The sequence below is a fragment of the Terrapene carolina genome, unplaced genomic scaffold (assembly GCF_002925995.2).
Source record: "Terrapene carolina triunguis isolate 2854851 unplaced genomic scaffold, T_m_triunguis-2.0 Scaffold192, whole genome shotgun sequence".
Lineage (NCBI taxonomy): Eukaryota > Metazoa > Chordata > Testudines > Emydidae > Terrapene > Terrapene triunguis.
This window is the reverse complement of record NW_020664543.1, coordinates 9,677,266-9,692,225: the sequence shown is the minus strand read 5'-3', so window position 1 is coordinate 9,692,225 and position 14,960 is coordinate 9,677,266. Positions and strand designations below refer to the sequence as shown.

The window sequence follows — 14,960 nt, the reverse complement described above, 5'->3', positions numbered from 1 at the left end:
GCGGAACAAACAAATGAGTGCCACAGGTGAAGCACTTCCAAGTGGAAACAGCTCCTAGTTCAGCTTATGTCTAAAATCCTGGTTCCCAAGAATGCTCCACAATAGCAGGTGTTCACATATTCCTTATATATGTTCATGTGCCCAAGGGAAGGCGGTACATACTGTCCGTTCGGCAATAGTATTGTCTTACCTACTTTAAGTATTCTTAGTGTCAGAACTTCCCAAGCATCTAATGGATCTGTCCTTTCCTTCCCCCTTTGAATTACCAAATTCTGCCCTCAGTTCCACTTGTGAAATCCTACCGAAAAATCCATGTGGCTGCATGTATGAAACAGAGGCCCCAAATGTATTATTTTTGTATAGAAAGTTCGCTGAATGGCGGTATTGTCCCCTTCCAAAGACATATACCCAGTCTATACATTTCCTCTGTCATGCTTTGCCCCAGTGAATAACATGCACAGTTCATATGGTAAATATTGAGCCACACCTGACTGATTTTATCAACACATATCGTCTGATTTCAGTGTAACAAAATCAAATTTCAGTGGATTTGATTTGAGCTTTTATTATGACATAGTAAGTGAAATAACTTGCGAGGCAACTAACATAAAATGTTAATGCTGCATAAATGTTGTGCTTCACTACAATATTATTAAAACTGCAGAAATTCTATAATCCAAAACCCCAAAGGGAGGCAGCCTCATCGTGTTTTTATTTTCCATCCGTATTCATTCCTTTCTCTTAAAGCCTCCTCCTGCTTCAATATATACTAAGATAGTGCCCAAAATAAACATGTTCTAAGACAAGTTGGTGATTTATTCCACCCCATTCCTAAAATCTCAGGAGAAGCCCTAGATTCATGCATATAAACCATTAGTTTACCTATGGGTTGAACATGTATGGTGATCTACATGAGTCAATGGAATTGTTTTAAATATGTATGATTACAAAAGAAAGCCTTGCTACATACTAAGATTGCTCAATATTCCAAAGACATTCCGCTCGATAGTTAGTACATAGCAGATGCTGGATGAACCTCGTCCTGCTTAACATAATCATAGACCGTTTCCTCTTAAATGCACCTGGGGAGATCTGGAAAAGGAGTGGGGAAATAGTGTTAAAACACAGAAAGACATGTTGACAATATTAAGAACGTACATAGTGCTTCACGTCTTCTAAGTGACGTACAAACAGTAATCTTCACAATACCCCCACACTCAGAGCAAGGGTAAAATTGGGCCCGCTGCTACATTTTTTAGATGCTGCCATCTTATGTCCCAGAAGCTAAGCTTCTGGGTTTTGTTTTTTTTTAAAGGGCCAGATCTTCCGCTTTTGTAAGTCGATGTTTTTCCACTGAAGGTCCAGATTTTCAAAGGTATTTAGACACCTACAGATGCATATGTCCAGCAGCCTAGTGAGATTTTTATGGGTTAGGTGGCTAACTCCCACTGAACTCAGCAAGAGTTAGGCACTTTTGAAAATCCCACTAGGTGCTTTTTTAGGCACCTAAATACCTTTGAAAATCTGATCCTAAGGCTATGTCTACACTACAGCCTATGTCGGCATAACTTATGTCACTCATGGGTGTGAATAAACCACCCCCTGAGCAACGTAAGTTATACCGACATAAGCGCTCGTGTGCACAGCGCCATGTTGGGGGGAGAGCACAACTGCTATGAAACTATGGTAGCTGAGACGCCACAAAACAAACCCAACTCTTTGCAGGATCAGGCATATGAAGCAGAATCTCAGATACCACCATGTGCTTGTTGTTAAATGCTGCCTTTTTAATGATGAGCCCTGTGAGTTTCATACTGCCACAACCCAGGTGCCCAGTACTGTACAAGGTATAAACAGATGAGCAGGACAAGGAGTGCAGGGAGGTCAGGAGCTGTATTAATGAGTGCTGCTAGGCAGTCACCAACTTACTCCCAGGTAGTAAGGGATTATGTAGTCAAGTACTTTATTAGCATGATAAGAATCAGGAATAAACTCCTGTTCCCTCAGACATGCCCACTGTCCACCTGTCCCTTCTCCTTTTTGTATCCTGTGCATGTGCAAGGAAGAGAGCAGGTGCACAGAGAACATGAGACAGACTATAGCTCAGTATAGAGTTGTGTGAATAGTGAATAACCTTATTTACGCCCATGTCTTGTCTCCACTAACACTTGCTGCAGAATGCAACAGCCATACACAATCTGCTGCTTCCTGCACCAAGATCTGTATGATCAGGGCCTTTGTGTGAACTGAGGTACGTACAATTCTGTGCTATAAGGCAGCAGAGTAGTTGTGGTGTCCAGAAGATTTTAAGTGTATGCTTGATTATTTCAGCTTTAACTTGCACCCTGGATAGTAACCATTGAATAATTTACCGAGGCTTGTGGAGGATTCTCCATCACTGACCATTTTTAAATCCAGATCAGATGTTTTTCTAAATGATTTGCTCTAAAAATTATTTTGGGAAAGTTCTCTGGCCTGTGCAATACAGGAGGTCAGACCAGATGATCACAGTGGTCCCTTCTGGTCTGAGAATCTATGAAAAAATAACATTCTGTGCCAAATTCTCTGCAGGTGTGAACTGGCATAACTCCACTGACTTCAGTATACACCAGCAGAGAATTCTGCCCTTTATTTTGAAGGAACTGTGATGCTTCACAAAGGAGAACACATACCAGTAACTGGGGAAAAAACAAACCCTTTAGACTGGATGAACTAAATTCCTGTTGCAATGCGGGTAGCAGTGTGGATTTAACCAATGCTCAAGGAATTGTTCTTCTGATCTCTGCTCCAAGCGCTGGAGGTAAAGCATGTGTTCCTGTTTTGAGGAAAGAAAACAACATTAAACTTGTGTATTCACTCAATTCTGGTGTAAGCCCATTGAATTCAGTGGAATTTCACCCCTTACAAAGGGGCTGAATTTAACCCAGAGAGTTAAGCTAGGTCACCTTGAAAATAGCCTACAAATCAGGTTGATCAAATCTCACCATTGTTACTGAATTCCATCAATAGTCTTGCTAGTGTTTGCTACATTATGGACCAAGTTTTTACAGGCAGACATTTGCATTAGTGCTAAGAGAGAAATTTGCATGGACACTATTTTTTTTTTTAAATACACACACTAAAGCTTCTGCTGGCCCAGGGGGTGGACATGGATTTTTGCAGGAACATCTACAGCACTTTAAAACCATGGAATGATTCTGGATCACTGAGTAGTTCTAAAGGGGATTCTGGTAAGTACCAGTCATTCACTGATCTTCCTTACGAGATCGATAAAATTCTATGTTTTTTCCATGTAAGTAAATAGAATGTATTGGTATGACACTCCCCGACCTTTTAAAAGGGTTCTAGTTCACAAGTGTAATCAGCTTTCCTGCAAACATTAACAATTCTCTCTCTCTCTGTTTTCATTGTACGTTTGAACATTACCATCATACCAACATATATCATGCTGAACTTTTACATTGCACGTTCTCCACTATCACCTGTTGTAACCCCATCTGAATATGGATCACCTAGCTAACAGAGAAACGCCAGCCCATCTTCAGTGTCACTTCTTCCCCATCCTGGGTGATTTTTGAGGTCTGATATCTCACAAATCATCGGGGCTAGAAAGAATTGCCATACATCCCAGGTTTTCAGTGGTGTACTACTACTTGTGGTGGTCAATGAGATGTAATTCTTTGGGGTGGTCACTGGTCCCTTGGATGTGTTCAGTACCCTGGGCTAGTTTATCCTTGAAGAGAAAGGTAGTTTGCAGTATCCCTTCCCCTCCAAAAACACCCAAGGTCTATTATATGTGGTGCCTTCCCAAAGTTATCTGATTCTGTTTCTTCCCCAGTTTTATGCTAATAAACTCTATTCACTCTGAAATCCCAATTTGTTTTCTGAATGACCTTATATATATACACACACACAGTAGCAATGAATTGCTTACTTCCTTATTTGACAAAAGCACCATCTTTTATGTCATCAATAATTAGCACAGATCTAATAGTGCTACTTAGACTGTGTTCCCTCAGCCGGCCGGCTGGCCTTCTCTAGAGAGAGATATGCTCCAAAACATTGTTTGACTCAAAGTACTTGGCATGTCCCTTTAAGCATATTATGATATAGGCCACTTATCAGTTCTCGTGGTGTTAGTCCTCTGTTTGAACTGAACATTATACCTTAAACCTAGGGCACTAGATTCAGGATGCAAGAGAGATGAGGTAAGCATCAGAATATACTGGCTGAGATTTTTAAAGCTGCCTGGTGGGTTTTCATGCTGCAGTAGGTATCCAAATCCCTTATGCAGCATGGAAAACTCAGCCAACGTCATTATAAGTGGAGAAAGTAGGACCACAGAAGTAAAAAAATAATTCAGGCCTGGTCCAGCATCCTTGAAGTTAATAGGAGTTTTGTCATTGACCTCAATGGGCGCAGGCCCTAAATAAGTAAAGGCAGGTGTGAAATGAGTCACATGGCAATAATCACAGGCACTACCAAAGTCCATTTCAGAAATACAGGGCTTTTAAAACTACCTTTGGAATTTACTTGCAACCAGGGCCACCCGGGGGGGGGGGGAAGTGGGGCAATTTGCCCCAGGCCCCACAGTGGCTCCCACGAGAATATAGTATTCTATAGTATTGCAACTTTTTTTTTATGGAAGGGGCCCCCGAAATTGCTTTGCCCCAGGCCCCCGGAATCCTCTGGGCGGCCCTGCTTGCAACTGTCTTGAGAAAAAAATATTAGCCAGCAATATCTGTGGTACTTTCTGCCAAAGTGGAGACTTCCTCAATCTGCTGATTCACTAAAGAACTAATTTATTTATACCACTCCCATTCCTGTGGTATCTGATCTCCGAGGGCCCAATACATCTCCCGCTGAAGTTAATTAGAAGCCTCCCAGTTGACTTCATTGGGAGCAGGAGCAGACCCCCTCGTTTAGTAGTTCCCCAAAATAAAATCTAGCTATGCCCAGTGCATTGTCACCATTCAGAAATGAAAACCCTCAGCAATCATTAGATCTCTCCAAAGGCAGGCAGCTGAGAAATGGGTTCCTTTCACAGGTGAATGTACTACTCTACAGTCACATCTTCAATCGATTTGATGTGAGATAAAAAAGCAGTGTCTCGCCAGTGGAGTAGCTACTAGTTTCTGTTATGACATTTTAAATAAAAGGTGTTTGAAAAAAATAGGTTTCGCACAAAATGAAATATGTGTGATAGTTCCCCACCTAAAACCAGTCTACACTGGCTATAGTCATTGCGTTAGAACATGTTTTCTAACCAGGGGTTCTAAAATTTCATTGCACCGCGACCCCCTTCTGACAACAAAAATTAATGCACGACCCCAGGAGGGGGACCAAAGCCTGAGCCTGCCTGAGCCCCACTGCCCCGGGGGTTGGGGGAGGGGAACCAAAGCCCAAGGGCTTCAGCCCCGGCTTGGGGTTCTGTAGCCTAAGCCCTGCCAGCCAGGGCTGAAGGCTTGGCCTTTGGCCCTGGATTGGGGGGGCTTGGTCTTTGGCTTCGGCCCTGGGCAGTGGGACTCGGGCTTTGGCCCCGGGCTCCAGCAAGTCTAATGCCAGCCCTGGTGACCCATTAAAACAGGGTCGCGACCCACTTTGGGGTCCCTATCCACAGTCTGAGAACTAAATCCAATGCTTTTTCCCAGTAGTAGTAGACAACACCTCAGGTCCTCTGCTTCCCCATTCCTCAATTGTCCCAACAGTTTCATGCAGGGTGGCAAAATATTTGCCTAGCTTTGATACTAACTCATATGTTCTTGGAGTGGTGAGGAGGGAATACAGAGACACCTGTCGTTAACTGCAATTTTATTTTATTTTTTTGGTTAGTTGTGGTGGTGGTGAGGGGGAAGGGCTTGTGTAAAAAAGAAAAAAACTGCTGACAGGTTGAATGATAGCTGTCATTTAAACTAGGCACATTAAACGCCTCTCCTTAGGGAATGTAGTTATAATGGAAATGGCCAATAAACCTTCCCTTTCGCACCCTAAGTAAAATGCACTAATGAAATCAGCTATCTCATCGAATCCTGGCTGCTTTGGGAGTCAGACCAAGTACATATCTTTTCCTAAGAGTCTATATTAAAGGTAAAATCCTTCCTATTTAATTTGCACTAGGTTTGATCGTCCATCAACTTTTAAACCGGCTGTATTTTCTCATTAGCACACATGCTCTGCAAAGGGATGGTTGATGAATTGCTCTTCAAAGCTTAGCACAACTAAAAGGACTGTCGAGAGACAAGGTGGGTGAGGTTAATAGCGTTTATTGGACCAATTTTTGTTGGTGAGAGAGATGAGCTATTGAGTTTACACAGAGCTCTTCTTCAGCCCTGACTGAGCATGAGCTGGCTTAATACATGTATCATTTACTTAAAATAAATTAACAGAGGTACTTTAGCAAGTGTGTTCATCCCAGTGTAAATTTCACCCTGGTGCAAAGGACCAGTTAAACTCTGTGGTCAGACTGTGCAAGAGGCTGCTGGAGATACACAAGGGAACTTCTGCACCTCTTATGCGCAGAGAAGGGAAAATCTCCATTCTCAACATAGGCTGGAATGGAAAACTGATGAGAAAATGTTTTTTTTTTCTTCTGGAAAATTTAAATTTTTCATCAAAAACCAAAGATGGGGGGAGGTTAATGAAACGTTGCCGTTTTCTGTTGAAAAGATGGTTCTGTCTAAAACCCAATGTTTCATTAAAAGAAAAAGCTTCAACAGAAAAATTTCAACCAGCCCTAATGGTGTGGAAAGTTGCACTGGGGAGAGGGCAAGGCCAGACCAGCAGTGAACAGAGATCTACTGCTGTGTGGCTCCTAGAGCCTTAAACCCCCCCTGCCAGTGAAGACAAGAGGCTGCGGTCATTATTCTAGCTCATTACTGGTACTTGCTGTGAAGGCTGTGTGAATTTCACCTGCCTGGATCACAAGTTTTATGTAACATGTTGTTGTGCAGGAATTTATCCAATCCATTTTTTCTGATCTATCCTATTACATTTAATAGCCATCATGGTGTTGCTGCATATCATTTTAGGTAGAACCTGGGTTCCTGCTAATGTCCTGCCCCTGAATGAGGCTGCTTTGACCATAGTTTGAAACCGGTATAATCCTGGATGTTGAGGTCTGCTGGGGGGAGCCCATGGCCAGTGTTTTTTGCTGCATTTTGCCCTGTGGGGTACGGCTCCCATTGTCTCAGGTCGGTGGGGCACTCTGATGTTGGAGGAGTCATTGTGTCAGGGTTGATGTGGTGATGCCAATGTGGTGGACAAAGAGGAGAGTATGTAAGTGGGCAGAGTTGTAAATTCAGCTCTCCCTGGCTGCCAGATGGGTTATTCCTCACTAGTATGCACTAACCAGGGGATAGAGGGAACTATCAGGCTTCCCCAACCACATGCTCTGTACACACTGGGCTCAAGTCTGCAAGGTGCTGAGCGCCCTCAACTCCCACTGACATGAGGTGTACTCAGCACCTTGTCAGATTCAACCCATTATGCTCATCGTATGTGCACGGTCTATTGTCCGCTTTCTGGCTTCTGTGGCTTTTAGCCTCTTTACAACCATATAATTTTAACACCGTATATTTACTTTGGAGAGAAATGTGCAGTAATTTTTAAATGCTGTAAGTAGCTTTTGAGAAGTCTGGGGCTGTATCACACATCCTGTCAAAAGCAAGTAAAACGGAAGGGTCCGCTCTGTCTTTTTTTAAATTTTTCTTTGTATTTTTAATGTGCTTAATAAGTAAATAATAGCAAATATTATGTGAAAAAAACATACAGTTACTTTACTCTAACAATTAAAGAAGTGAATACTCTCATAATATATAAACCTATCCCTAGCACTTGTAGAAAAAATTAATGGATGCAGCTAAATGGATTTTAAAGTCAGTTCTGAGCTACCTAAATCTCCACACTGACCACTGACACCTGCATCCCTCTGCCAGCTTTCAGTGCAAAATGTAAAGCAAGCAAACTACCTTTTGTACTGCAGAGTTTAATTTTTCAGAAATAACGTGATGAACTAAACATTTGTACAGACGAGACGCTATCTTTTGATCAATAATTGATTCTACACTTTAAAATGATGACAGACATAGGTTATAGATAACCCCCACACTTTGCAGGTATGTACAGTCCCGAGCTATGTTCATAATTCAGAGAATGCTATCCAACAGTAGTTTAAAGAGTGAAAAGGGGTTTACAAAATATTTCACTCCATTGTTTAAAAGATTCGAGTTTGCAACCAGATACACTGATTGAGTAGAATCCTATCTATGCAAATACAACATTAAGCACAAAATACAATGAACTGTTTTAGTGTATTCGTTTTTAAAATAAAAATTAAAAATCACCCTCATTGGCTCATCAGGGAAACCAGCTTTTCTTGGTCTATCTTCACGACGGGTTCTCAGAATCTGTTTAGCTTCTTTTTCAGTCAAAATTGGCGAAGTATCTAACGGGGGAGGGAGGAAGAAATAAAGTATGAAATTAACACGAAGTTAATATTTTATCTTTCAGGTCCATGGTGAAATGTTTTCGGGTCTGATTTTTGTCAATACACAAAGTGTTCTTTCATTACAGCCCTTTCCCAGGGGATATTGCATTCCAGAAGAGATGAGTGGAATTTTAAACCATTTTTATAATATACTTGTGTTTTTATAAGCTAGTGCTACTAACAATATGCAAAACCTACTCAGAACACCATATTATTACAATTCCTTCCCAAAATTAGAAAAATATAACTGCACCATCTACCTATTTAATATTTGTATTAATCCTGCCAGTTTTTTGTTAAATGCATTTCTATGTTGCACTATTTTTAGGGCTATTTTTCAAACCAAAGCTAACGAGTCTGACTTTTGTTGAAATAAGTATTAAGACAAAGAAATTGTATTAAATGGTGAAATAGTCCAGTGCATCAAACATGTAGATTTATAAATGAAAACATCTTTCTTTTTAATCAATAAATGACTCCAGGGTTGTGATACAGAGATAAAAATGCCTAGTATGGTAGTATGATTGTTAAAAATAAAATTACTGGAAGGCTGCAGTATAACATGATATTTAATATCATTATACTGTAACAGGTAAAAAAAAGCAAATGTTAAGATATTTAAATACAAGATTAAAACACTAATATTATTATCATATGCACTCCAGCTCTATGAACATTAGCTGATTTGTTTGATATGAACTCCTACCTGTAAAAACAGTCAGGATGACCAAAATGAAGACAAACACAAGTAACTTCTTCATTTTGATTCTGCTTTCTCTCAGCCTGTTCCAAAATGAATAACACTGACTGAGGTATTAGCCTATTTGAAGCAGCTACGTCAGTCACATATGTTTGTTTATGCTTTGACTAATTTGACTTACAGTATGATTTTGACTTTGAAGACATCTGGGTCTACGTTTTGAATATGGCGATTATCAGCTTAAACATTCTCTGTTCCTGACCAAAAGAAAATAGAAAAGCTTACTATTCCACTGCAGGTTTACAAGTTATACTAGATATTTTAACTTTGTGAAGATAAAACACATTGCATTACATTCAGCATGGCAAGGTATGGTTTTAATAGTGTGATTCAAGAGAAATAATAATTTAAAAAAAAACAAACCTAGACTCTTGAGCCTAAATTTGGCAGGCAGCCAGTGAGGGGCCCCTGTGTCAAAAGGTGCTGCATATATGACCTTATTCAAGCACAACGTTGCATCTTAATACGTTGGTTTAACTCTTGAAAAGCTGAACTAGCATAGCTAAAGTATGGAGAGTTTATCAAATGGACAGAATTGTGGAAATTAATACTCAGTTAATTCTACTGTGTGCAGGGAAAGTCAGTAATGGACAAGATTGTAAATATCCTTGCTAGTGAACATAAAGTGATGGGAAGAGGACACGTCTGGCAGATGTATCGAGAACAACCAGATTTCTAAAAGAATTAGCTTACAGGTTTCTGCCTTTTTAAAAACTGAACTTTTGTACTTCCCCCAAAGTGCAGGGTGGCAGACATTCTGAACCATCCACACAACACCCAGTAGTTTTTAGGATGAGAAATAACTTTTCCCTATGAAACTCCAGTGGGTGGAATGTAGTCAGAAAGCAACAACTCAGTTTAGAGCTCAGGTAGGACTGCGATGATTAGCACCCACTCCAGAGCGAAGAGTACCACCAACTGAATCACCACCACCATGCTTCCAGCAGCACCTGGATTTCACTTGCAGATCTCCCAACCAGGCCCTACACTTCTTAGCTTATAAAATCTGACACTCACAGGCTAGCATGGTGCAGCTGCCACTGTAAAATTTGACCCCACTCAAAATAGCCAGTGAAGCGAAGCAGTGAAATCTAGTGAACTAAGCCTAGAGCTAGTAGCAAGGAACTCCTGGGTTCCAATCCCAACTCCGTCACAGACCTGTTGTGTGGCTATGCTCAAAAAGGCCAATGTTTTCAAAAGTAGCCACTAATTTGGGGTACCTTGATTTTTCAGTGCACAACTTGAGAGACTTACAGCCTAACTTCCAATGGATGAATTACGTATTGTTAGGGCCCTACCAAATTCCCGGCCATGAGAAATGCGTCACGTACTGTGAAATCTGGTCTCCCTCGGTGAAATCTGGTCTTTTGTGTGCTTTTACTCTATGCTATACAGATTTCATGGGGGGAGACCAACATTTCTCAAACTGGGGGTTTTCACCCAAAAGGGAGTTGCAGGGGGGTTGCAAGGTTATTGTAAGGGGGTTCCGGTATTGCCACCCTTACTTCTTCGCTGCCTTCAGAGCTGGGTGGCCAGAGAGTGGAAGTTGTTGGCTGGGTGTCCAGCTCTGAAGGCAGTGCCCCACCAGCAATACCACACCATGCCACCCTTACTTCTGCGCTGCTGCCTTCAGAGCTGGGTGGCCACAGAGGGGCAGCTGCTGACTGAGGATCCAGCTCTGAAGGCAGCAGCGCAGAAGAAAGGGTGGCAATCCCATGCCATGCCATCCTTACCTCTGCACTGCTGCTGGCGGAAGCTCTGCCTTCAGAGCTGGGTTCCTGGCCAGCAGCCACCGCTCTCCAGCCACCCAGCTGTGAAGGCAGTGCCACCAGCAGCAGCAAAAGTAAGGGTAGCAGTACCGCAACCCCTCCTACAATAACCTGGTGACCCTGCCACAACTCCTATTTGGGTCAGGACCCCCACAATTACAACACCATGAAAATTCAGATTTAAATATCTGAAATCATGAAATTTATGATTTTTAAAATCCTGTGACCATTAAATTGACCAAAATGGACCGTGAATTTGGTAGGACCCTACGTATTGTATAGTGTGAACTTATGTAATTGTTAAGATGTTTTTTTCTGGGTACTGCCTTTTGTGTTCTCTCTTATTGCCATTTTCCTTTATCTACAATAAAAGTCATTCAGGCTGAAAGTTTATGAAAACACATTTGCTTCGGTACAGACTGTTCAAAGAAAATAAGCTCAGATTTATGGAAAGGACAATTCATGTTTAACAAATGTGATTTGGGGGAAAATTTTGACACAGTACCACCTAAAAGACTCTGAGGGGAGTTAGGCACCAAGATGATATTAAACTTCAGTGGCAGTTAGGAACCTAACTCCCTTAGGCTTGTTTTAAAATCCCAGCCTATAAGGCAGAGGTGGGCAAACTATGGCCCAGAGGCCGCATCCGGCCCTCCAGACATTTTAATCCAGCCCTCGAGCTCCCGCTAGGGAGCGAGGTCTGGGGCTTGCCGTGCTCTGGCACTCCAGCTGGGGAGCGGGGTCAGGGCCTTGCCCCACTCCACACAGCTCCCAGAAGCAGCAGCAGGTCCCCCCTTCAGCTCCTACGCGTAGGGGCAGCCAGGGGGCTCTGCACACTGCCCTTGCCCCAAGTGCTGTCCCCACAGCTCCCATTGGCCAGGAACCATGGCCAATGGGAGCTGTGGGGTGGCGCCTGCGGACAGGGCAGCGCACAGAGCCGCCAGGCCACGCTGCCGCGTAGGAGCCGGAGGGGGGACATGCTGCTGCTTCTGGGAGCTACTTGAGGTAAGCGCTGCCTGGAGCCTGCACCGCTGACCCCGTCCCATGCCCCAGCCTCCCTGCCCCAGCCCTGATCCCGCTCCCACCCGCCAAACCCCTCAGTCCCAGCCCAGAGCACCCTCCTGCACTCTCAACCCCTCATCCCCAGCCCCACCCCAGAGCCCTCACACCCCACCCTGCATCCCATCCCTGTGCCCCAGTCCGGAGCCCCCTCCCACACCCTGAACTCCTCATTTCTGGCCCCACCCCAGAGCCCGCACCCCCAGCTGGAGCCCTCACCCCATCCTGCACCCCAGCCCCCAATTTTGTGACATTCATGGCCCACCATACAATTTCCATACCCAGATGTGGCCCTCAAGCCAAAAAGTTTGCCCACCCCTGTTATAAGGGCAGTTTAAGGTTAATGTGGTAAATTTGGTATTAATAGGAATGTTCTTGACTGAATACAAAATTGGCTTAGTCACCAAAATCAAAGTAGTGAGAGATGGAAACTGATCAGATAAGATGAATAGCAAGCAGAGTACCACAGCCCATGGTGTTATCAGTCTAATTTTGTTCACACTGTACACCTGGAGGAGGAAACATACATGTATATAGTCCTTGGCTGAGTACAAATTTGCAGAGGACAGAAAACTGAAAAGGCCAGTCAATACCAAAGAGGAAGAGAAGGATCAGATTCAAAGGGATCCGGATAGAATAGGGGCATAGGCTGACAAGGAGGTCATGCAAAGCAACATGGAAAAACTATGTAATAAAGAGGATAGAGATAATGAATGACAAAAAGGTTTAGTGACAAAAAGGTTTAATACACTACAATACACTAAGCAAGAAAAGAATTGGGGCATGATAGAAGACATCAAATTATAAAATCAGTGTCTAGTAGCAGTGAGGAAAACAGGCTACTTGGATTTATTAGTACAGACATACATCAGGAGAATGCAGATTGGAACAATGTAAGGACATGCTGAGTTGCGGTGGGTGCCTTACTGCAAGAAATTTAGTTTAAAATGGAAAAAATAGGGACGGGGACAGTGTCGATTAGAAAATGTATCTATGTTCTAGCTGTCTGGAAAGGCTACGAACACTAGGATTCCATTTTTTGGAAAATAAGAGATTGAGTCAAATTCAGGCCACCTCTTCTGCAAAGGTGTAAGCGGCAGAACGATAAACTGGGAGGGAAACAGTAGGGCACCAATATTTTGCTCTGCTGTTTCAGGCTTTCACAAACCCCAATTTCTGGAGGCAGAAAGAAGGCAGAGTGCTGTGGGAGAGGTCATGGTTAGCACATTTTAGTGCAACACTACGTGGCCCAGCATCCCTTATACTTGAGGCTGGTGATTTCTACCCTTGACAGCACAACTCAGCAGAGGAGATGTGCATAGAGCTGCAACTTGGTCAAAGGCTGAGTCCATGATATTTTTGCAGCTTTTATATACACCCATTTTGTTTCACAAAATTGAATCAGACCTGAACTTAGCCTAAAAAGAGAATAGCGCCAATGTAGTAGTGAGCAGCCTCAGAATACAGAAAGGGCAGATTCCAGGAAACTGACTGAGAGGATGACAAGCTCAAGAACACAAATATAAACTGAAACTAAAAATAGAGGGGAGTCTTGGTGCAGAATTAAATCTTAATTTCTGTTGACAACTATATAATGGAATTTAGAGAGAAATTCTTTATATTTGAGGTAATAGAAAGAAAAGTTACAACAGTATAAGCCTACCCACTTAACCTGCAGAAGATACCCTGTGTTTGCTTTGTTCAGGGTCCTGAACTTCTACTATAGTCTAGCCATTAAATTTGCTCTAGAGTTGCTGGACTGCAGTTCTGTGTGAATGGCTGAAAATAAGCCTTTGTTGGGCTCTTGCAAAACCCAACTTGAGCTTAAAAAGGGGAAGCATAAGAATCTTTAATCAGCCAGTACAGTATTTAGGATTTTAGAGATCAGGCACTGATATTAATGTGTGAAGCCCTGTGCATTGTTTTCAAAAAGAGACCTGTGGCAACGTAGGACTGGATTCTGCCTTCAAATGATATAAATCTGCAGTGACTCTGCTACCAGGGCCGCTCCAGGCACCAGCCGACCAAGCTCGGGTTTTTATTTATTTATTTATTTATTTGTGTGTTGATTCGTCGGGGCAGCACTGGAGGGGTTTTTTTTTGTTTCCGTGGCGCGGCGCACGGGGGGGCGGGGCTTCAGACGGAGCGGCGCTCGGGGGGGAAGGGGCTTGGCGCGGCGCTGGGGGGGCGGGGGCTGGCGCGGCACGGCGCTCGGAGGGGGGCAGGGGCTGGCGCGGCATTGCGCTCGGAGGGGTGGGGGCTGGCGCGGCGCTCGGAGGAGGGCGGGGGCTGGTATGGCACGGTGCTCGGAGGGGGGCGGGGGCTTGGCACGGCGCTCGAGAGGAGGGGGCTTTGGGCGGCGCGGCGCTTAGGGGGGCGGGGCTTCGGGCGGCGTGGTGCTCGGGGGGGCGGGGATTTTGGCAGCGCTGGGGGGGGTTCGGCTGCGCGGCACTTGCGGGGGGGCACGGGGCGCCGCTCGCGCAGTGGGGGACGGTGCTCTTCTTTTTTGCCTGGGGCAGCAAAAAAGTTAGAGCCGGCCCTGTCTGCTACGCTCGGCACAGTTACTGCTGAATCACACCTGTGGTGCCCAGAGCAGAATCTGCCCTTGTATCTTTAGATGGATGGATGGATGTTCGTAGTGGGGTCTCGTTCTGTGCCTGAGGGGCCCTTTACTTTGTTTACGGACCATTCATTTTCAGTCCCTGAACCAGAAGGGCCTTTGTTTTGCTCCTGCCCTGCCCTGCCTATGAGTCCTCAAGCAGGGCTGCCCTGCCTGCTTCCCCTCCTCTCTCCTGTGCCCCTCCGCCCCTCCATCTACTTCTTCCCCTCCTCTCTCCTGTGCCCCTCTGCCCCTCCATCTACCTCTTCCCCTCCTCTCTCCTGTGCC

General features: G+C 44.0%; 1 protein-coding gene across 2 annotated transcripts; it reads right to left on the bottom strand.

Annotated features, from left to right (window-relative positions):
• Positions 1-545: 545 nt before the first annotated feature.
• On the bottom strand, positions 546-9,299 carry CUNH17orf67 (chromosome unknown C17orf67 homolog). Of its 2 annotated transcripts, none has more exons than XM_024193296.3 (4): positions 9,192-9,299; positions 8,343-8,443; positions 2,673-2,815; positions 546-1,092 (listed from the first exon to the last, which is right to left on the bottom strand). In XM_024193296.3, exons 1-3 carry the CDS (start codon positions 9,244-9,246, stop codon positions 2,699-2,701), a joined length of 273 nt encoding a protein of 90 aa, XP_024049064.1. In that variant the 5' UTR covers positions 9,247-9,299; the 3' UTR covers positions 546-1,092; positions 2,673-2,698. The 2 variants fall into 2 exon arrangements, with proteins under 2 accessions (XP_024049064.1, XP_024049065.1); XM_024193297.3 differs by having other exon boundaries at positions 2,696-2,815.
• Between the last annotated feature and the right edge of the window lie 5,661 nt (positions 9,300-14,960).

Coding starts and splice junctions, on each gene's coding strand:
- CUNH17orf67 (XM_024193296.3), bottom strand. CDS start 9,246: ATGAAGAAGTTACTTGTGTTTGTCTTCATTTTGGTCATCCTGACTGTT. Junction 8,444..9,191: donor CATCCTGACTGTTTTTACAG/GTAGGAGTTCAT, acceptor CTCCCCCGTTAG/ATACTTCGCCAATTTTGACT. Junction 2,816..8,342: donor TCCCTGATGAGCCAATGAGG/GTGATTTTTAAT, acceptor TCCTCAAAACAG/GAACACATGCTTTACCTCCA.